This window comes from Drosophila sechellia, chromosome 3R (genome assembly GCF_004382195.2).
Source record: "Drosophila sechellia strain sech25 chromosome 3R, ASM438219v1, whole genome shotgun sequence".
NCBI lineage: Eukaryota > Metazoa > Arthropoda > Insecta > Diptera > Drosophilidae > Drosophila > Drosophila sechellia.
This window is the reverse complement of record NC_045952.1, coordinates 28,819,533-28,837,937: the sequence shown is the minus strand read 5'-3', so window position 1 is coordinate 28,837,937 and position 18,405 is coordinate 28,819,533. Positions and strand designations below refer to the sequence as shown.

General features: G+C 44.3%; 6 protein-coding genes across 7 annotated transcripts; 5 read left to right on the top strand and 1 right to left on the bottom strand.

Moving 5' to 3' along the window:
* Positions 1–118: 118 nt before the first annotated feature.
* Positions 119–2,749, top strand: LOC6612862 (RING finger protein 37). The gene is made up of 2 exons (XM_002037318.2): positions 119–1,157; positions 1,577–2,749. Exons 1-2 carry the CDS (start codon positions 453–455, stop codon positions 2,330–2,332), a joined length of 1,461 nt encoding a protein of 486 aa, XP_002037354.1. The 5' UTR covers positions 119–452; the 3' UTR covers positions 2,333–2,749.
* Positions 2,750–3,188: 439 nt separating this feature from the next.
* LOC6612861 lies at positions 3,189–3,860 on the top strand. Its single transcript, XM_002037317.2, has one exon. It carries the CDS (start codon positions 3,230–3,232, stop codon positions 3,785–3,787), a length of 558 nt encoding a protein of 185 aa, XP_002037353.1. The 5' UTR covers positions 3,189–3,229; the 3' UTR covers positions 3,788–3,860.
* On the bottom strand, positions 3,799–4,403 carry LOC6612860 (28S ribosomal protein S18c, mitochondrial). The gene is made up of 2 exons (XM_002037316.2): positions 4,313–4,403; positions 3,799–4,257 (listed from the first exon to the last, which is right to left on the bottom strand). Exons 1-2 carry the CDS (start codon positions 4,344–4,346, stop codon positions 3,869–3,871), a joined length of 423 nt encoding a protein of 140 aa, XP_002037352.1. The 5' UTR covers positions 4,347–4,403; the 3' UTR covers positions 3,799–3,868.
* A 65-nt stretch (positions 4,404–4,468) lies between these two features.
* Positions 4,469–5,138, top strand: LOC6612859 (thyroid transcription factor 1-associated protein 26). The gene is made up of 2 exons (XM_002037315.2): positions 4,469–4,644; positions 4,715–5,138. The coding sequence occupies exons 1-2, from the start codon at positions 4,522–4,524 to the stop codon at positions 4,946–4,948; spliced, it is 357 nt and encodes a 118-aa protein (XP_002037351.1). The 5' UTR covers positions 4,469–4,521; the 3' UTR covers positions 4,949–5,138.
* Positions 5,139–5,405: 267 nt separating this feature from the next.
* Positions 5,406–8,385, top strand: LOC6612858. 2 transcript variants are annotated; one of them, XM_032721480.1, is made up of 2 exons: positions 5,406–6,921; positions 6,990–8,385. In XM_032721480.1, exon 1 carries the CDS (start codon positions 5,799–5,801, stop codon positions 6,891–6,893), a length of 1,095 nt encoding a protein of 364 aa, XP_032577371.1. In that variant the 5' UTR covers positions 5,406–5,798; the 3' UTR covers positions 6,894–6,921; positions 6,990–8,385. The 2 variants fall into 2 exon arrangements, with proteins under 2 accessions (XP_032577371.1, XP_032577370.1); XM_032721479.1 differs by having other exon boundaries at positions 7,027–7,102.
* On the top strand, positions 6,936–9,503 carry LOC116801495. The gene is made up of 2 exons (XM_032721481.1): positions 6,936–9,295; positions 9,362–9,503. The coding sequence occupies exons 1-2, from the start codon at positions 9,157–9,159 to the stop codon at positions 9,376–9,378; spliced, it is 156 nt and encodes a 51-aa protein (XP_032577372.1). The 5' UTR covers positions 6,936–9,156; the 3' UTR covers positions 9,379–9,503.
* Positions 9,504–18,405: the final 8,902 nt, after the last annotated feature.

The following is an 18,405-nucleotide window of genomic DNA, read 5'->3' as shown; positions in this document are numbered from 1 at the left end:
AAAAGGCTTGCATTATACGTTCAAACGAATATTTGAATTTATTTAATTTAGCCGCCGAAGCGAATAGGTGTTACCGTGCGCGAGTACTGAGTGCAGTCCATCTGACTGGTCGCACCACCACTGCCGCGCGGGCATGGTCACACTGCACAAGCGAGTGATTTATAAATATTCGAAGAGGCAGGGCGATAATTGCAATTAAAGCAGCGTTGAGAGATGCCAGCCGAAGACCAGGCCAGGCTGTGAGTGTTCAGGATCGGCTGAGAGCATTGCGGGATTAGCAGGGGATTACCAGGCAGGACTAGCAGCCTCCGCAGGCAGGCGCAACAACAAAAGATTCCCGAGAAGTGACGCCATTTTCATTGCGAATAAAGAGCAGGTGGGGCACAGAGTAGATATACGCCGTGAAGAGCCACATAACAGCCGCCGAGAGCACAGCACAGTGGGCAGCCAGGATGAGCAGCCTGATCAACTTCCTCAACCCGAAGCTGAAGCCCTCCGTGGAGACCGATGCCGTCTGCGAGGATGGCTACACTGCGGCAAATCTGGTGGCCGACGACGTCGAGCAGCTGGAGCGGGGATTCATGTGCTTCGCCGTCTGCAAGCCGCCCATAGAGATCGTCTTTGACTTCCCCAAGGCGGTGGACATGAAGGTCATCAAGCTGTGGCCCTCCTGCGGAGCCCTACGATCCACTGCCTTCGAGCTACACGGACGACACGATGGTATCTGGGAAAGGGTTGCCTTCGTTCGCGATCTGGGGCGTGGTGTCGACTCGGTGACCTTCTGCTACCAGAGCGACTACAACTCACGGAGCAGCTCCAACTCGGAGCAGAGCGAGAAGGTGTTCTTCTTCAAGTCCGCCCACAAGATCCTGGCCAGCACGAACAGCGTCAAGGTGGTGATCCGGGCCACGGAGAGGTGTCCTCCGGTGCTGAGGAAAGTTCAGATGTGGGGACTGCCCGCCCGTTCCCTGGACAAAGCCGATCGCGAGCTGGTCAAGACCATCTGGAACGAGATAAGCGATCCCTACGGCCAGAGGGACGCTGCCCAGACGCCCACCGGGCAGAGATCACCACCGCGGAATGTTCCAGAGCTCAGGGAGCAGTCGACCCTCTCTATACCTGAGGATTTCCTCGACTCCATCACCTGGGAACTAATGGTAAATATCGATACAGCTCAGAAAATCCTAGCTTTTCATGTTTAAGTAGTAGTACAACTGAATACATACACATGATTCCGAGCAAGCCACGGGGTCACTTCTATCTGAAATATTGCATATGCTTCAGAAAATGTCAATTCTAGATATCAATCGTTTTGCACGGTTCTATTATAAAGACATACCACTCATAATTCCTTATAGTCTTTCTGAATCATTCTTCCAAATGTTAAGTCATCATGTCTTTATCAAAGCCTAACAAGGTAAATATCGGAAGTCATGTGAAGAAATCATTTTCTTTATAATGAGAATTGCATTATAATGTCCGAAACACAACAACACTTAAATATAAAGATAATAGGATGCTCTGTGAACTGTCTACTTTTTAGCTCTCCTTATTAATTCTCCCATTGCCTTTTTAGATCTTCCCCACCGTGCTGCCATCTGGAAAAGTGGTGGACCAGTCCACCATCGACAAGCACGCCGAAGAGGAGGCCAAGTGGGGTCGCCAGCCCTCGGATCCGTTCACAGGCCTGGAGTTCAATGCGCAACGCAAGGCGATTCTCCACCTGGCTCTAAAAGCGCGCATCGAGAAGTTCCTCATGGAGAATTCGGAGCACTTCAAGGCGGTGCCCCGTTCGCTGGGCACCTCTCGCCAGCGTCGTCGTCACGCCTCGCAGTTCGCCAGCAGCACCTGCCAACCGGGACAGATAAGTCCGGCTGCCGGAACTTATTCGGCACTGAGCAACGCCTACAAGCAGCAGCAGCGTAAGAGCAGGGCCACAGCTACGGCCACATCCTCATCGGCGGCATCCTTCGGCGGATCTCCGCACTCGCCGCCGGCGGCCAAAAGAGCAAGGCACAGCCAACACGGTAGCGCCTGTGCCACGGTGACCTCGGCCACAACCTCCATCGATCAGGCCATTCAGCAGGCGCTGCAGAAGGTGACGCGCTTCAGCCAGTTGCCATCGAACTCCAGCGCAGGTTCGGGATCCTCAAGTGCTCCGCCCGCCAGCTGCATCAACTGCCGGAGCGCGCAGTTCGGCTACGAGATCCGCACCTGTCGACATCTGGTCTGCCGAGAGTGCCTGGTGCTCCTCTCGCAGGATCAGCAGTGCGTGTGCAAAGTATTCTTCCGCTGCGCCGACGTCGAGCGCTACCACAAGCTGGATCCTTAAGAGCTTCCCCGTACATCTCCCAATCGACCGCCTTCCGTCGATTGCCGCAATTAGTTTGGTTCTCCCCATCCGGTTCAGTTTGTAAGCCAGTCAATCGCTTTAGCCCCTAGGCCTCGTCTACGTTAGTTTATAGTCATATCAGAGTCGGTCTGGTCGCAGAATCGCAAATCGCAGTTAAGCCAAATGTGTACACGCGCGAGTCCCTCCCGATTCGGCAGTATGTATCAGTATCAGGTCACGTTTAGTCATAGAGCAGATTACGGATTACCGATTAGCAATAGAGAGTGCGCGCCTAGTTTTTGTAGACACTTTATATACAGTCCCCGAAAGACAGGATCGTTCAGCGCGAGTTTATATATTCATACCAATTCTACCTAGAATAAAGTACAATAAAACCTAAGTCCAATGTGTAATCAATGGAGAGTAGTAGCGATATATTCCACGGTTTGTCATTCATTGCGTTTTTTAAAATCGTTCAAACAAAATGTGTTTCTGTTGTAATTGTCGAAAAGCGTAAAATTTTAAATTAGTTTTAGTTGTAATTGCTTTATTTGTACCGTTTATTGTTAATTTTGAATCGGAAATAATTGTGCATAATTTTATGCAATGTGTATTTTTTTATCACTACTCTCAATAAATTTAAATAAAACAAAATAATGGTTTTAAATATTTACTGTTCTCTCAAAAAAAATAGCAACAATCATCTTAAATTTTTTACATAATAATTTACATTCTCTTCATAATAACCTACATTCCTTTGTGGCGCCCTCTACTGCCACACTCCTAGTACTAACTTCTTTATTTTGTGTGTTATCGATATCGAAGAGAACAGCTGAGTTTAATTCTGTTCTGAGACATTTCAAAATCATTTTGGTTAGTAATTTTTCCTGATTTTTAATGCCTGGGGAGGCAAATAACACGCCTCAATCCGGCCGGAGACCCCGACTCGGATTGAGTCGGCGTGGTTGCCAGTCCACGCCTTTAATAAGACTCCAGAGAGAGGGTTCCGCTGCAAATACACCAAATTGTGGTGAACAGGAGACTCCGCGGGCTCCAACTTTATCGCTAAGCTCTCGCAGGATAGGATTGTCCAAGAACAGGACGGGATTGTACAAGAAGAAGCTAGAGTTCGCTGCGGCCCAAGGAATTAGGGACGAGGACCAGGACATAGTGAAGAAACCATCAAAAAAGGAAAGGAATGATGCTCTAGAGGCTCTTGATACGCCAGAGGAGGTACAGGAGAAAGGCAACCAGAAAAACCAGCTTGAAAACAGTCCAAAGAGCAGTAAAATCATTGAGCTGCAGGGCGATATAGAAATCTGGCGGCAGGGATTCATAGCTTCTGTGGGCGACCTACTGACTATGGTAGAACCAGGACTCTCAAAGAACGATGTACTTACGCGGCTGGGCATTCCCCACGAGATGCTGCGCTATCTGGAGGAGGAGTGTCTATAGTTAAACATAGCTTTAAGATTTAACATTAAGAAACTCTATATTCCCATTGCAACAAAGAGGAAACTAAAAGTTATCCGAAAACTAGTACTTGTGTGGGCGGACGGGCCGCTCGGGATCAAACAGCTTGGGGTCCTGCAGGAAGTCGAGGTCCTTGTGGTATCCCGGCATCAGCAGGCACTGCTGGGCACGCAGAATAGCCTGCTCTACCTGTTCCTGCCGGCGCTTGCATAATCCGGTGATGTGACGCCCGTAAATGCGACCCGTGTATGGCGATTGGAATTGGGAGAGCAGCTTCACGTTCTTATAGTGCGGCTCGATACTGTGTTTGCACAGGATGCACTGCTGCGGGTCCTTTTCATAGGGATTCGTTATGTCGATCGGCATATCCGAGTCGGATGATTCTGGGGCAGCTGAATAGAGGCGGCTGATGGTTCCCAGCTGCTGCCTGCCCACCAGATTAACCAACGTGGCTATGCAACAAATAATTATTACGATTTTCATACGTTTATCAACTATTTCACTCACCATTCTGCGCCAGAAACTTGCCTAATTTCAACATGCTAAATATTTTTATTCCTAATATTTACCTCGTGTTATCGTAGACCGATATCGATTACTACTCTCTGTAGCTGTGAACAGCTGTTCGGCAGTGCTGGTAAATTCCAGATTGTAACATGCGTGGAACCATCGATAAATCGATTAGTTCACAGCTTACTATTTAATAAAACACAAAAATGAAGCCGAGATCGCAGAAAAGCCAAGGAAAACCCAATGGAAATCCAAACAGAGGCCCTGGTAAAGTGGGCCACAACCAGAAACCCTACTTTAAGAACAAGAACAAGCAAAAGGCCAAAGGGGTAAGCAAGAAAATCAGGCATGTACACTGAAATGGTTTACACCACACATGTTTTTGCATTATCTTCCCAGGAAAAGCCAAATAAACCGGAGATTCGGAACATGAAACGCAAGGAAAAGGCTGCCCAGGAGGCTGCGGAGCGGGAGAAAGTTAGGGCGGACCGGGATGCCCAGGTGAAGGCCTATAAAAAGAAGCGTTTGGAGAAAACTAAGGCCATCAGCAAAAGGACCCAAAAGGGACAGCCCTTGATGAAAGATCGTATGCAGCTCCTTCTAAAGCAGATCGAGGAGATGAAACGCAACTAAGTGAGTCGCAGGACCTCTAAGCTACACTAGGAACACATCCCCAGCCTCACAACCAGTTGTTCATCTACACATACATGTATATATGTAGGGTACATAGAAACGTTTACTTTTAGAGTAGGTTTACTTAAATTTTAATTTAACAAATTGTTATTCACAATTATATTCTTTTGAAAAATGTTATCTAACCATGTTTTTCTATGTTCTTCCAATGGATTTCTTATTTACGTAATACAAGTACTTAAAATTACGTTTTTTGTAAAGATGTTTTCTCTATAATTAATTTTTGTGCACATAATCATGTTTTAAATTCTTAAACCGCATTGACTGTATATCGTTTTAACTGTAAGAACCCAATTATACACTAAGTAACTTTATTTGAAACAAATACTCTTATTTCACTTAAGAAGAATCTTTAAGGGGTCCTGAAATGAAAATAATGTTATTGTAGTTACAACCACTAAATGGCCGTCAGCCGGGTGACGGACAGGGGGAACTACGCGTACCATCCGGAGCTTTAGTGCCCGATGGACGTGCCGTAACTGTCTGTACATCCGGAAGTGCGACTACACTCTCCCCGTGAGGGCGGCCGGAAACAGGTCCTTCGGCAAGGTCATGTCTCTGCCGAAGGCTCCTGGCGAATGGTAGTCGGGCGAAGAGAAGACAACTCTGGAAGATCACCCCAATCCAAGACGGAACAGCCAGCGTCGAGGGATGTGTGGCCGAGGGGGAACTCGGTCTCTAGCTGGCGGACTCTGCGCACCTGTCCACCCGCAGTTTCAACTCGGACTTCCTGTGGCACCTCGGGCTCTGCTGTGGGTGACCTCCTTTCCCGTGCACTCGTGGGAACCAAATGAATAGTCTAAAAGTAAATGAGTTTGATGCTGCTCCAGAAGCATCACCCAACCGAAATCCTTCAGTGGATTCGGGTCCTGGCTTTGTCAGGCTGAAAACCAGACAAAAAAAGCTGCTGCGAAAGGCTCTTCATGGAGGGCTGACCAGAGAAAAGGCTCTGGAGGTGGTGCAAGCTCTTCCCATAGTTAAGGGACTCCTACCCGATCCTTATGGAATCCAAGCCACCAATCCGTACCCCTCGGGTTTAGTTGAGAGCGTGAGAATCGGCTTAGCTGCGGAGTCTGCTGGGACTTCCCTGACCAGCGAGCAAATGACCATGATCAAGGAGGCCATTATCGACGTGACCGTGGAGCAATCTGGCAGTCAGAAGCCCCAGTTCGAGGGATGTGTGGCTCGAAGAGGATGGCTTCTTGTGACTTGTTCCAATTCCTCCACCTCAGACTGGTTCAAACAAAATATTTGCCATATCCAGTCGAAAGTAACCACTAAACTGAAGCTAATGGATGAGTCTGAACTGCCAAGAAGGAATGTCGTCCTCGGATATTTTCCAGATAGTCTAACCACCAGCAGCCAGAAGGTCCTGGAAATCATTCAGGCCCAGAACCCAGTCTCAACGGCGGAATGGAGGGTCATGAACAGGTTGACCCACGGTGAGCTACTGCATCTTTCCATGGCAGTTGACAATGAATCGCACAAGAAACTGATCGAACTGAATGGAACCATATCCTTTCGATTCGGGCGTGTAAAACTTTGTTTGAAGAACTCCCTCGATAGGAAATCTGTACTAAATGGTAGAAAAGAAACATCGCCAAATAGAAAATCCCTTGAGAAAGCTGCTGTAAGTAGAGAAATTGTGCCTGCTCCTCAGGAACCTGTGATCACAAATGTTAGTCCATGGAACCAATCCAATAATCCTTGGCTTAGCCATAGCAATCCAAGGATGCAGTGGAATCAACAACAGATGCTCAGGTATGATCCTTACAGTCCAAGGGAACTTCCGTCGAATTTTTTGTGTGCCAGCTATTCAGGATCGGGCTATGGGAATGAAGGAGACAGGAGGCTGAGACCTCGAACTTGGCCAGGAAACTACTGATGAGCTAAGGGTTCCACTACCAAAGGAAGTAAGTTGCTACTGTAGGTGTAGTCTAACATACTATATTTAAAATGATACATGGTTTTCTTGCAAAAGATGGCATGATTTTCAGACTAACCAGGAATATTTTCAGGATATTTCAATCGACGAAACATCTATCTTAAGGAAGTACAACGACTTGTCCTTCATTTTCAGCATCTTATCTTGAGGTATTTAGAGTTTTTGATAAGTAGACATTTATACAGGACTCGCCCAACTGCAAAGATAACTCTTTTTAACCCATAACACCAGATCACAATGATTTTGCTTACAGCATTCGAAACAATATGATACAGTAACACTGGTTACACTTAAAGAACCTGGCTTAAATGATACTAAAAACACAATGATACCGTAACACTGGTTACACTCAATGGATTTCGATGTGTTTCAAATAATGCGGGCTTTACCAAAGGGATCTAAAAAATTCAGATCTGAATTTCATTATTCTTTGTCAAAACATGTGGTTTTGAAACCAATGCTTTATGGCTTATGTGATTGTAAGTCACCATCATATTCCATTAGGGTTTCTATTGAAGGAACAACATTCTTTACAATCATATCTCTCTTCAGAGTTCTGCATATAATTACATTTTATCAGTAGAAGGTGCTTTCAGCTTCCAAAAGAAGTCCTTCGAGCGTTGAAGTATTAGCTTTTCCGCGCACGCTCCTCCCGCTAATTAAATCTAATGTAACCTGTAATAAATTCGCTTGTCGCGCTTTTCCGGTCGTGCGAATCAACCCTTTTTCGCGCGTTTTGTGTATGCAAATTCTGCCGGCAAATTGCCCTGGCGCCATTGAGCCTTATCATCTATGACATCCTGAGTCCTGTAGCCTGAGTGCCGTACCTGCCGGAGTCACCCTCGTAGATCCTCGGATTCCCTCGCGATTTGGCGTACAAAGCAATTTTCTGGCAGCCACGCGAATCAATTTTCGGCAAAATATTCGGCATAATAGTTAAGTTTTATGCGAATTCCGCTGGCAGAACATCCGTTTCCGGCTGAAAAAAGAGAAGGAAGAAGGAGAAAGGGTTTCGGTCACATTGAACTCCACCCCTCACTTCAGATTGACAATCAGCATGCGGTCTCATATCCGCTGGATGGCAAACAAAACCGGGGAAAACTTTCACTTAGGCGAATATTGCGCAACTATTGGGCTGCACAACCCGTTGACACAAATCGCACTAAATCAAAAATTATGCTTTGCACAAATAAAGCGAAAGGACGCGTACGAGGACGAGGATGCCTCGCAGGAAGTCGCTACACCCTGTGGCCATAAATCTCATCTAGTCAAATATTGAATTACGCCGGATGAAGAGGCAGGGATGCGAGGGGCAGGGAAAGGGTTCTCCGGCGATTCGCAGCTTCACTTTAGTGGGTCAGAAGGATGTGGCACATCCCTGCAGATTCGCTATATTCTCTATTCCTATATATGGTGTGTGACATTTTTCCGGCACATCGCTTTGTCCTGTTTATTTAATAAAAATTGAAGTTATGAGTGCTCAAGGGTCGTTTATGCGTCGATAATGAATAGTTATGGCTGTTTGAAGGGTTCAGATTCATAATGCTTTGTTTGGGTCGCTTATGATGCAATTTATTCATGTTTGTGTAGTTATTGGATGTTGGGGTGACAATGGGTTAAGGGATTTTCCCTCTTTATATTCCGATTTATTGATAAAAACCAATAAAAACACGCCCGTTGCCAACAAAAAACAACACAGACATAGGTGAGTGAAACGTACATTTTCCAAACTACATTTTTAATCAATTTCAGGTGGTTTCAAAAATACAAACACCTACAGAAATACTGCAATACTGCGATACACTTTCAGTTTGCCTGCTTACCATAAAACCTCTAAAATAAACATGAATATACAACCAACCAAACAAATGTTTTAATTGCTTATTGTTTTCGCTAGTAAATTCAGCTAAATTGTATATTTTCTTCGACATCAATACAGATAAAAAACGACTCAAAGTAAATAATAACTATGAATGATCATAGCGACGCCGATTCAGCTGTTTGGGGTTTTTTAGAGCTCCCGGGGGTTCACCTTTTGACTCATCGACGAGCTCTTCTTTGGTAAAAACCAAGCTGATAAGGGAAATTATGATGTCAGCGGTAGAATCGGAAATATTTAATCAAGAGGCATCCCGGCTACAGCTTCAGTGTTAATTCAACGCTCAGCTCAGAAACAAAACCTTCGGATTATATTACTATCAAAATGATATACTTTAAATTCTGCTGGCTTCTAGTCGTCGTTCTGCTCTTCATTTCATCGCAAAATGTATGCGCAGCTCCAAAGAGAAAAGGAAAACGAATATTTCAGCTTCCTAAAATCAACATAAATATCCATCATAACAGTGAGTTCTAAATTAAAATTTTATTGTGAAGAAACAACTAACAATATAATTGTTTTGTGTTTCCAGATATTCACATCGGCTAAAGGTGGATTTGTTTAATAACATCTTAGAGTAGTTGCTGTTGAATAAAATTACATTGCAGTAGTTATATGTTCCGCCATTGTATGGTTGCTTTAAAAAATAACCTATTAAACGTACTTAAAACATATTTATACATACCATCACACACATTTTGGTTGAGATAAGAACGATTTGAGACCTATATAGATTTCGTTATTCTATGTTAAAAATAAAAACAATTAAAAATATGTCTCGCTTTCAAATTTACCTTCTGATTGCGACTTAATTGCAGCAGACCCAACTTGTGTCTAAATTACCGAATTTTCCCATTTGAAAGGATTAACCCTTCGCACCCCACAAGGTTTAAATGCAAAACTTGTGCATAACTCACTGGCTTTCCAATCTTGTTAACGATTCGGTATGCTAATTAAATTCTTGCCAATGCAGGCGGGAAAAGCAAGTGGCCTCGAAAAGGATGGCCGGGAAATTTTCACTTTCGCTCGCTGAGATAAGGAAAAATCTGCCTGGAAATTAACACCAGAACCGAAAAATGTTGCCCAACAATTTGGATGTGATCCTGCGCGAAGGACCAACTTCTGGCCGTGAATTTATGGGCACTTGGGTGCGGAGTTGGGGATGCAGTTGCTCTTATCTGGCTGAAATATTAACGGTTTAGGCTTAATTACAAATGGCGACGATGCCCGAGGACTCCAAATGAACTTCCAGGAGCCCGGATTTTTCGAGGGGTAAGAAAATGGGGCGGCAGCCATTAGGGTAATTATTTACAACAATTTCAAATTTTACACATGAACAAATCGAAAAGCATAACAAAATGGCGCCACAAAATGTTTTGCATGCACTTTCCATGTTTCTGGTTTCGTTTCAGCTCGGTTCGGTTTTTGGCTTTGTTTTTCAAGTGCTGCGGCTCATAAATTACGAAAGTGGGGGCTGTAAATCACAGGATCACCCCTTTTTGTGCGCCCGGTGAATTGTCCATGTAAATTTCGAAATTTCCAACAATTTGCAACACTCTTTCTCTTTTTGGCGAATGAGCACGTGACCGAAAATAAATGGCAGGAGGTAGTTTGAACAGAATCCTTTGAGGGCCCGCGCATAAATTTCAATTAAAATTTAAAAGCCATGAAAAATAAAATCCCCCACAGGGAGCAAAGTGATAACCATGAAAACTTTTTCCATGGAGTGCTAGGATTCTTCTGGGAGGGAAGGGATTGGGCAGTTTTAATTGTGGACAGCAGGTGCAGGCATGCATGAAAGTGGCCCGGAGCAGCGGGTCAGAGCCACCAGTTTTCAATTAAAACTCAAAAATATTTCCAATAATTGCCGAATAAGTGAAACTTTGTCAAGCAGCCCGCAGGGATGTCCAAAGAGTTCGAAATGCCTCCGAGGACTTTCAGTGGAGTGAATAGAGGACACTCCACGGAGAACTTCACACATCATCACCCATTGGGGATAGATAATCTGGGCATCCACCATTGGATGACCTCAGAATCCTTCCTCGCAATAATCCTTTTTGTAAATACTTCAGCACGAAAATTAAATTAGGTTTGAGTATTATCGGTAAATATTTAATTTACAAATCCGACCCATACTTATGCACAGAAGTTACAAGTAACAGAAGCTACTTCATTGACATATTTCACACTTGAGCAGATCGCTGGCAATCAGAGGACATCCATCATCACTGGCCACCTCTTGGCCAGGACCCACTTCCGATAAACATCTGCAATCAGCTTTATTCCGGCGACAAATGTCAAAACTATAATCTGACACTAAACCATTGAGGCACTTCAGCGGCTAGCGGTAAACAGCAAGTAACAAACATCGAATATAAATCCCCAACCCCTGAATAGAAAGACAAAGAGGGTGGCGACTGGTCACCCCTGTCCCATCCAAAACTGCTCTTTAACTTGCAACAGCGAGCGGTTAACAAGCGACGCGTGCCGCATCCTGTTTTCACACGCCACAAAGCTCGAGTACAGTTGCCGCATGCGACCGTAGTTTCTGGGGGCGGGACTGTACCCGTGTCATCGCTACATAACCTCACAATGAGCCATGACATAATTCACTTCCTGCCGCATCATCAGCAAGGGACATCCCCTGTTATTCAGTTTAAAGTCGCATAACTCTCAAATTAAAGTGACCATGCGACAATTTTCAATTTCCACATTGTTCATAAATCAAATTGCGTTTACAATGAGTTAGCCAGGGGCCATTTTCAGTGGAAAGTGGGCGGGGTAACGCACATGGGCGAGGGTTCAAAGCGTCAGCACTAGTACCTTTTGATGGGTTTATTGAAAAACTGCCCAGAATTTGTTCTATTATACCCTTTCTGAAAGGGAATAATAGTGGAGAGATGAAGTTTGAAAACAACGAGGGTCAAATGTATATATTTTGTGTCTTTCACTAGTTAAAAGGTCATGGAGTAATGCTAAGTATATCAAGGTGTAATTAGTACTCTCTCATAATGCATCGGATACACATGTAGTTCTAACTTTAAAGGGTATTAGGTACTTTCGAATATCCCTCGAATTTTTAGAGCTCCGCTCCCTTTTATTTGTTTGTTTTCAGGTTTTTGGTCCTTGTTTTTTTCGGGTGGTTCGGTGTTGACACACAAGAGATAAGGATTCTGAGTAGTTCCTCTGCCATGTGTGACAGTTATGAGCATCTGCAATCCAATTTAACCAGAGCTGCCGGCAAATGGCTTTCCCCTGGCGGAATTTTGGGGCAAAAACACAGCAAATAATCGCATTAGGGCCTTCGGGATAAAAACGAAGACAATGGGGACATGTGTCAAAATTTTCACTTCGATAAAAGATCTAAGAGCCGCAGACACATGTGTTGGCCAATTTGAGACATGATTAGCTCGAAATCGGAGTGGTAAGTTTTGAAATTCAATTTTTAAATTGGCCCAGCACATTCCACTCCCCCAGAGTAACCACCAAGGGTTCGGGGCTGGGCCATAAATCTGGAAGAAGTCTTAACATGTCAACGACACTTTACCCAAACAAGGTCCAACTTTATTCAAATGACAGGAAGCAACAGGAAGGGCTTGGCGAAGTATTCGGAGTTGGACTTTCTTAATGTCTACAAATTCCTTTCGCCAAATCCAATACAAAGCCCACTGACTTTGATTTATCACGGCGGGGCGTGGTATTTTTAATTTACAAGCCCGTCGAGCTCCCCCACCATCTCTTAACCCTTTGAGACCGCCTGTCTGCATAATTATGTCCGTGTGCCCGCAAATTTATGGACCTGCCAACGTCTTGGGCCCGCAACTCCTGGACTTTCACTTTGTCAAATTGGTTTTCTTGTAATTGGCTTCGGTCTTGGTCTCTACTTAGTGGGACTTACTCTAAGTTATGTGGTGGTCAAGTGGTCAGTCTGGTGTCCGGATCTGATTAATTTGTCGTGGTCCCAGATTTGGGCAAGTACATATGTGTTCTATCCAAGATGAAGAAGGGTAAATTATAATCTTAAGGTTCTAAACAATCCTACATAAGTCTTTTCCCACTTTTAAAATGCTAATGTTGGATATTATTTGACAAACCTTATACCTCCTCTTGAGAACAGAAACCCACTCCAGGGAAAACCACAAACGATGACTGCATCAAGTGAGGTTTAATTTAAAGGAGGGGAGATGACAAGAGCATGACAATCCTTGGGAGCAATTCCTGTAAAATTCTATGACTTCGTAACTAATTAGCGCAGCCCATAAAAACAATGAAGGCGGCGCAGAGGAAAGCGGGGAGGGTGACTCTCCAGGAGAACCCGTCCTCACCACTTTCCCATTTTCCCATTTCCCTAATGAAGTTTGACGTGCTGATGTGCGGTGACGTTGACGAGAATGAGGATGAGGATTTCGGGATACCCACCAGTGGAAAATTCGCAGTCAACAAGTGAAAGTCAGCCCGCGGTAAAATCCAATGATGATGCCCCTTCGCGATGATGATGACTTCAACTGTGACGAAGGACTTTGTTAAGGGGCCATAAAATGCATTAAAATTAAAAACGTGTTAAAATGCTCAAGAATAACTCGCGTAATCTTTTTAATGAGCTCTTAATGAGGCTGCCTGACCAAATCAAGAAGCAAAAGCCAGAAAATACCCAACAGAATTGAACCAAATATAATTTGCGTCTCATTTGTCCGGTTGCGCAACTTAAAAAATCGTAAATTATAAACAAATTTTTAATGAAAAAAACTTCATTCCGGCATATGCTTCAGGTCGCCACCCCCTTTTTTTTGGAACTCCGGATTTCGGATCCGTATCTGTGTGTGACTTTTGTTGCTGCCCATAAATTATGTAAATTTCCATTCGAAATTCAAAATTAAAAAAAAGTGAATAGAAAATTGGAATGGTGTATTAAAAACGATGTCCTGCTGGCTGTAATAGGGGTGAAAGGTCATGGTAAAAAAACAGGCTGCCAGGGGGCGTGGCCAGTAAACATCATAAAAGTGAGAAATATGCCTCTTATTTTGTATTTTGTAATTTGTTTTGTAATTCCGCGCCTTTTTGTACTGAAATATGAGGAAAAAATTGCCACATTTACCCAAAAACAAATGGGATCGGGGGAAATGCGACGCGGGTAAATGGATTTTTCATTCGATTCCTCCTATACCCTCACCACCGCGCGTGGGAATCTCCATTTTCCGGAGCTAACCCGCACCAAGTCTACGGTTTTGGTTCCTTATTTTCCCGACTCTCAACTGTACAAATTGGACGAGACAAGCTGCAAGTTTTCGGCAAAAAGATGCATAGATACGCAGATACTTCTTGGTATCACATAAATTAGGGAGGCATTCGAGGATGCGATGGACTGGGAGTCAGACATATGCAAAGGCGTGACTGTGGCTGCTCAGGTGAAATTTATTGGAGCGAAAGAATCCGGCACGAACGTGGTACACTAGCCTGCAGGGTGAATCTATATACAGGTTAAACAAAATAATACGTACTATTTTGGGGATTTTATCTAAAAGCATTGGAGCATTGAAGAATTTTTTTATTGGCAATCAACTAATCTGATAAAAAACCCAAGTCTTTGCAGCACAGTGTAATTAGCTGATGACTGCGGTAAAAAGTCGACTGCAAGTTCTTTTGTGGCTGCGCTTAATTTTTAATTCCGCGCCGTGAAATTTATTGGGCCGCCACAAATTTGAGTTCAATCTGCGAGTTGCCAACGGGCTTAACAGTGCCGTGACAGACTGTACTTTGCAGCGGAGGAGGATGTGCGCCTTGGCGTTGGGTTCCGCGAAAGGATTCTGGGATGAATTCAAGGATGGGATGGGGAATGGCGCCGCGACAGACTCATTTAAAGTCCCAACTGAAATCAGCGTTGATTTAATTTCAACTGTCAGGGGTTAAGGAGTTAACCCATGGAAGGGTAAGCGGTGCGATAAGTGCTTTTCGATGCGACGCTCGCCAGGATCTGCAGGACTCACGACATTTTGTTTGCCCCTCCATTCCAAATGGCAGATTCCTCGGTGCGTCCATCAATCAATTGGCCGGATGGCTAACGAGTGGCATGTCCTGATGTCCTGCGAGTTTTGTGGGACCTGCATGTCGCCATGTGAGTCCTTGTAAATTGACAAAACGAGCGAGACTGGGCTTGCCACTCATCAAACGATGCATTCCAATCATTGACAGTTGACCAAGAACGATGGGTTCCAAAATGGTTTTGTGTGGAAGACTAACTGGAATTGGGAATCGTGGGCGTTATAAAAGACGAGAAAGGAGAGAGCTAAGCTAGAGTTAGTTAGCTCCTTCGCCCCAATAGGATTACTAAAAATAATCTAATTGCATAAATACCGACTTTAGATATTTATTCTCGGTGTAGTGTAACTACCCCTTTCTCGAACATGCAGATTTAAATTGCGACGCTTAGCCAAGGACAACACCATAAATATTTATTAATGAAATTAACTGAGCTGGCAAAATTCAAATTGAAATATCAACGCAGTAATTAAAATTCATGCTGAGCTCCTCCCGGGGGTGGCAACTCCTGCCTGGAACTCCCAAAAATGTGATGCCAACTCCCCCTCGGAGCGATGATATACGAGCAGAAGGGTTTTTCGGCCCATTTGCATATGTCTTGCCTCCGGAATGATAGCCATAATTGTGGCCATAACGTGTTGTGTGTGCGGTTAGCCATGTGCCGATGCTGAAAACCGTGTGTGTGGCTAAGTGGTTTTCCAGGTCGCCTACAACGCCATTGAAAAATCCACCCATCTATTCACTATCCCCACACCAAAAGTGGCGCTCATTTTAATGAGCAACAAATTCAATTTCAACTTTTGTTCGCCTTTGTTCCCGAAAATTAATTCATTTGCAATTCATGGCCGTCAATTGCGTTTGTTTAGCCCCCTTTTTCGGGGGGCTGAAGGATATCTCCTGGGAACTGGCGATTATTTGGTTAGCTTCAATTTATGCCGCCGGATCATGAGCTCCAGTTTTCTATTTCAATTTTACACACATAAATCAAGCGTCTTCTGACAGCAGCGAATGCAAATCATGTGCGGAGTGTATCTTTTTATCCACACCTCTACCTTTGAACTGATGCCGAAATGTATCTTTTTATCCTAACTAAATGTTGTATTACTTTTGACTGAAATTCAAGCCATGTCCAGCTGGTTCTTTTTTTCCGGGTTCTGCTTCCAAATGATGTGCTAATGCGATACTAGCGATGAAAATTAGGATGCTCCTGGTAAAAGGGGATGGGATGAGGTATCTAGGGGATGTATCTGCGAGCCATTGTTAAAATTCCAACAGCTGTCCTCGTAAATCAAAATTATGAGTTTTCAATGAAAGCTCCGCTGAATGGAAACTTTCAAACGGCCATTTGATGAATGCTGAAACCAATAGTGGACTGGGGAAATTTATAACTATTACTTACGCACGATTAAACCATCAGCGATAGATACAAAATGGGGGAATAGATCTGCGTCTTTGTCGCAAATTGCGACCATTTGCTGGGCCTAAACCCTTTGCAAACACGTGGGGAAAATGGAGCCTAATGAGGCGACCATAAAAACAGAAATGGAACCATCAAAATATGCCAGAACTCTCGGTCTGACGGATGGGCGGGATTTTCCTGCGAGGGCGTGACGAAAATCCAATCAAGCTGGATAAATATTCAGGCTCAGCACTTTCGGACATTGTCCGAGTGGCCAGGGAAAACTAATATAGAAATTAGGTGTGTAATGTGCTGAGCGGGCCATAAATATTTCCTATTCCCGATTCGCATCGCCCAAGGAATATTTGCAAATGTTTCCACAACACTGAGCCCAGTGTCTGGATGTCTGCAGAGGGTGACTTGTCCACTGTCCAGTGTCCACTTCAAGTGTTTGCCACATCTGACATTTGTCATCATGATTCGGCCATAAATACAAACTGCGCTGCACATAAATAATCATTTTGCGAAATTGTTTTGGGGAGTGGAGTGGCGGGCGGGGATTGTTCATTTCACCAGGCATTGATTTTGATAAACGATTACTATCAATATGAGGAGAGACAATGATCTCTGGGCTTTCTTATAAAATATACACTATAGCTCACGGATTAAAACATCCTTCAACAGCATATACATACATTCCATCCTTTGGCCTAAGGAGCAATTTATATTTTATAATGTCATTCCCCTGCCAGGACTCCCACATCTCCTTCGAATCTCGTCATGCAGCAAAGCCTGTCTTTGATGTGTGTGCCCTCTGATGGCATATCAAATGTGGAACTATCGATGGATAATATGCACATGAGGATGTGGGAACACATCGCTCACCTTGGCAAACAAACAAGTTAACGCAATTAGGAGTCCTTGCCGAGGAACTTAATTAAGACGGCCGCCTGCCAGGAAATTTGTCAATGGCAACCGCGTCGAGCAGCCGCAAAAGGCAAACACATCAATCGCCGGAGGAAACCCTTTCCGCAGGACGCGCCTCTCCAAGGATACGTGGAACTATTCTAGTGCGGTTGGTGTTGCAATTAAATTAACATAAACTTCGGGACCAGCCAGGACACGTTTTCCACTCTTTTTGGCCCAAAAATTCGACTCAAGAAAGGGGTTGGGCTGATCATTTCGTGCGGGGTGGGTGTGATGGTATCCTTGCGCGGGAAGCCCCAATTTGATTGACGCCGCACGAAGCGTTAATAACTTTAGCAACGCCTTTGTCCTGCGGCGGACTTTGATGATGACTACGATGATTATGACGAGCGAGTGGATGCGAAGGACTCGGGATGGAAATGAGCAGGAGTTCCCGCAGTTCCTGGGTGGCGATGACGCACTATCAGCAATCACCATAATTGCATAGTTTATCCGCGTGTGCGTATGTTTGCTTTTAATAGAGCAGCCTGCTCTATTTGTTTACTATTTATATTTAAGCCCGCTGGTTAGCTCCTTCCTTCCCTTCCCTCCTCCCATCAGCAAAGGTCCTGGCTGTCACGCAACCCAATTATTTCCTTCAAACACATGTAACTGTTAATTGGCAGAGCGTCTCCCGGGCATCCTGCATGTTCCGAATGTCCTGGGTGCGCCAGTTCTCTATTTTGATACCCGCTCCTTATAGTGCGGATAGTTTCCCTGCAGCCAAAAGCTGAGATTGCTTTTCCCGCCCAAAGGGTTGCGATTAGTTGTAGTTGTAGTTTTCCATTGCCAAGGGGCTCTACTTAATCTGCGGGTAGATGAAAAGTAAATAGAAAATTGTAATGAGCGGCAAAATCAAATTAAAAGGCGAGTTCTTCTATGAAAATCTTCGTTAAGAGCAAAACATCAAATCCCAAAGGGGATGAGTTGGGTATAGTTTTTATGTATATATTTAAATATATATTTTTAAGGGATCATGCGGTTGATGTTTTCTTCAGTTGCATTCTCCACGAATTTCCGGACTTTCAAACTTTAGATAAGCAATTTGTTACTTAAAGACTCCCAGCGGAGAAACCTCGATGGAAAAGCAAAACGCTTTCTCTCGTCTCATTTTTTCTGTTTCAGATACTTGGCTGCATATGATTTATGGGACAGACAGGCAGCCAACAAAAGTG

Excerpts from the sequence above, each read along its gene's own strand:
- LOC6612859 (XM_002037315.2), top strand. The coding sequence starts at position 4,522 with ATGAAGCCGAGATCGCAGAAAAGCCAAGGAAAACCCAATGGAAATCCA. Across the intron at positions 4,645-4,714 it reads ACAAGCAAAAGGCCAAAGGG|GAAAAGCCAAATAAACCGGA; the intron begins GTAAGCAAGAAA and ends TTATCTTCCCAG.
- LOC6612861 (XM_002037317.2), top strand. The coding sequence starts at position 3,230 with ATGCCTGGGGAGGCAAATAACACGCCTCAATCCGGCCGGAGACCCCGA.
- LOC6612860 (XM_002037316.2), bottom strand. The coding sequence starts at position 4,346 with ATGTTGAAATTAGGCAAGTTTCTGGCGCAGAATG. Across the intron at positions 4,258-4,312 it reads CAAGTTTCTGGCGCAGAATG|CCACGTTGGTTAATCTGGTG; the intron begins GTGAGTGAAATA and ends TTTGTTGCATAG.
- LOC6612862 (XM_002037318.2), top strand. The coding sequence starts at position 453 with ATGAGCAGCCTGATCAACTTCCTCAACCCGAAGCTGAAGCCCTCCGTG. Across the intron at positions 1,158-1,576 it reads CCATCACCTGGGAACTAATG|ATCTTCCCCACCGTGCTGCC; the intron begins GTAAATATCGAT and ends TTGCCTTTTTAG.
- LOC116801495 (XM_032721481.1), top strand. The coding sequence starts at position 9,157 with ATGATATACTTTAAATTCTGCTGGCTTCTAGTCGTCGTTCTGCTCTTC.
- LOC6612858 (XM_032721480.1), top strand. The coding sequence starts at position 5,799 with ATGAATAGTCTAAAAGTAAATGAGTTTGATGCTGCTCCAGAAGCATCA.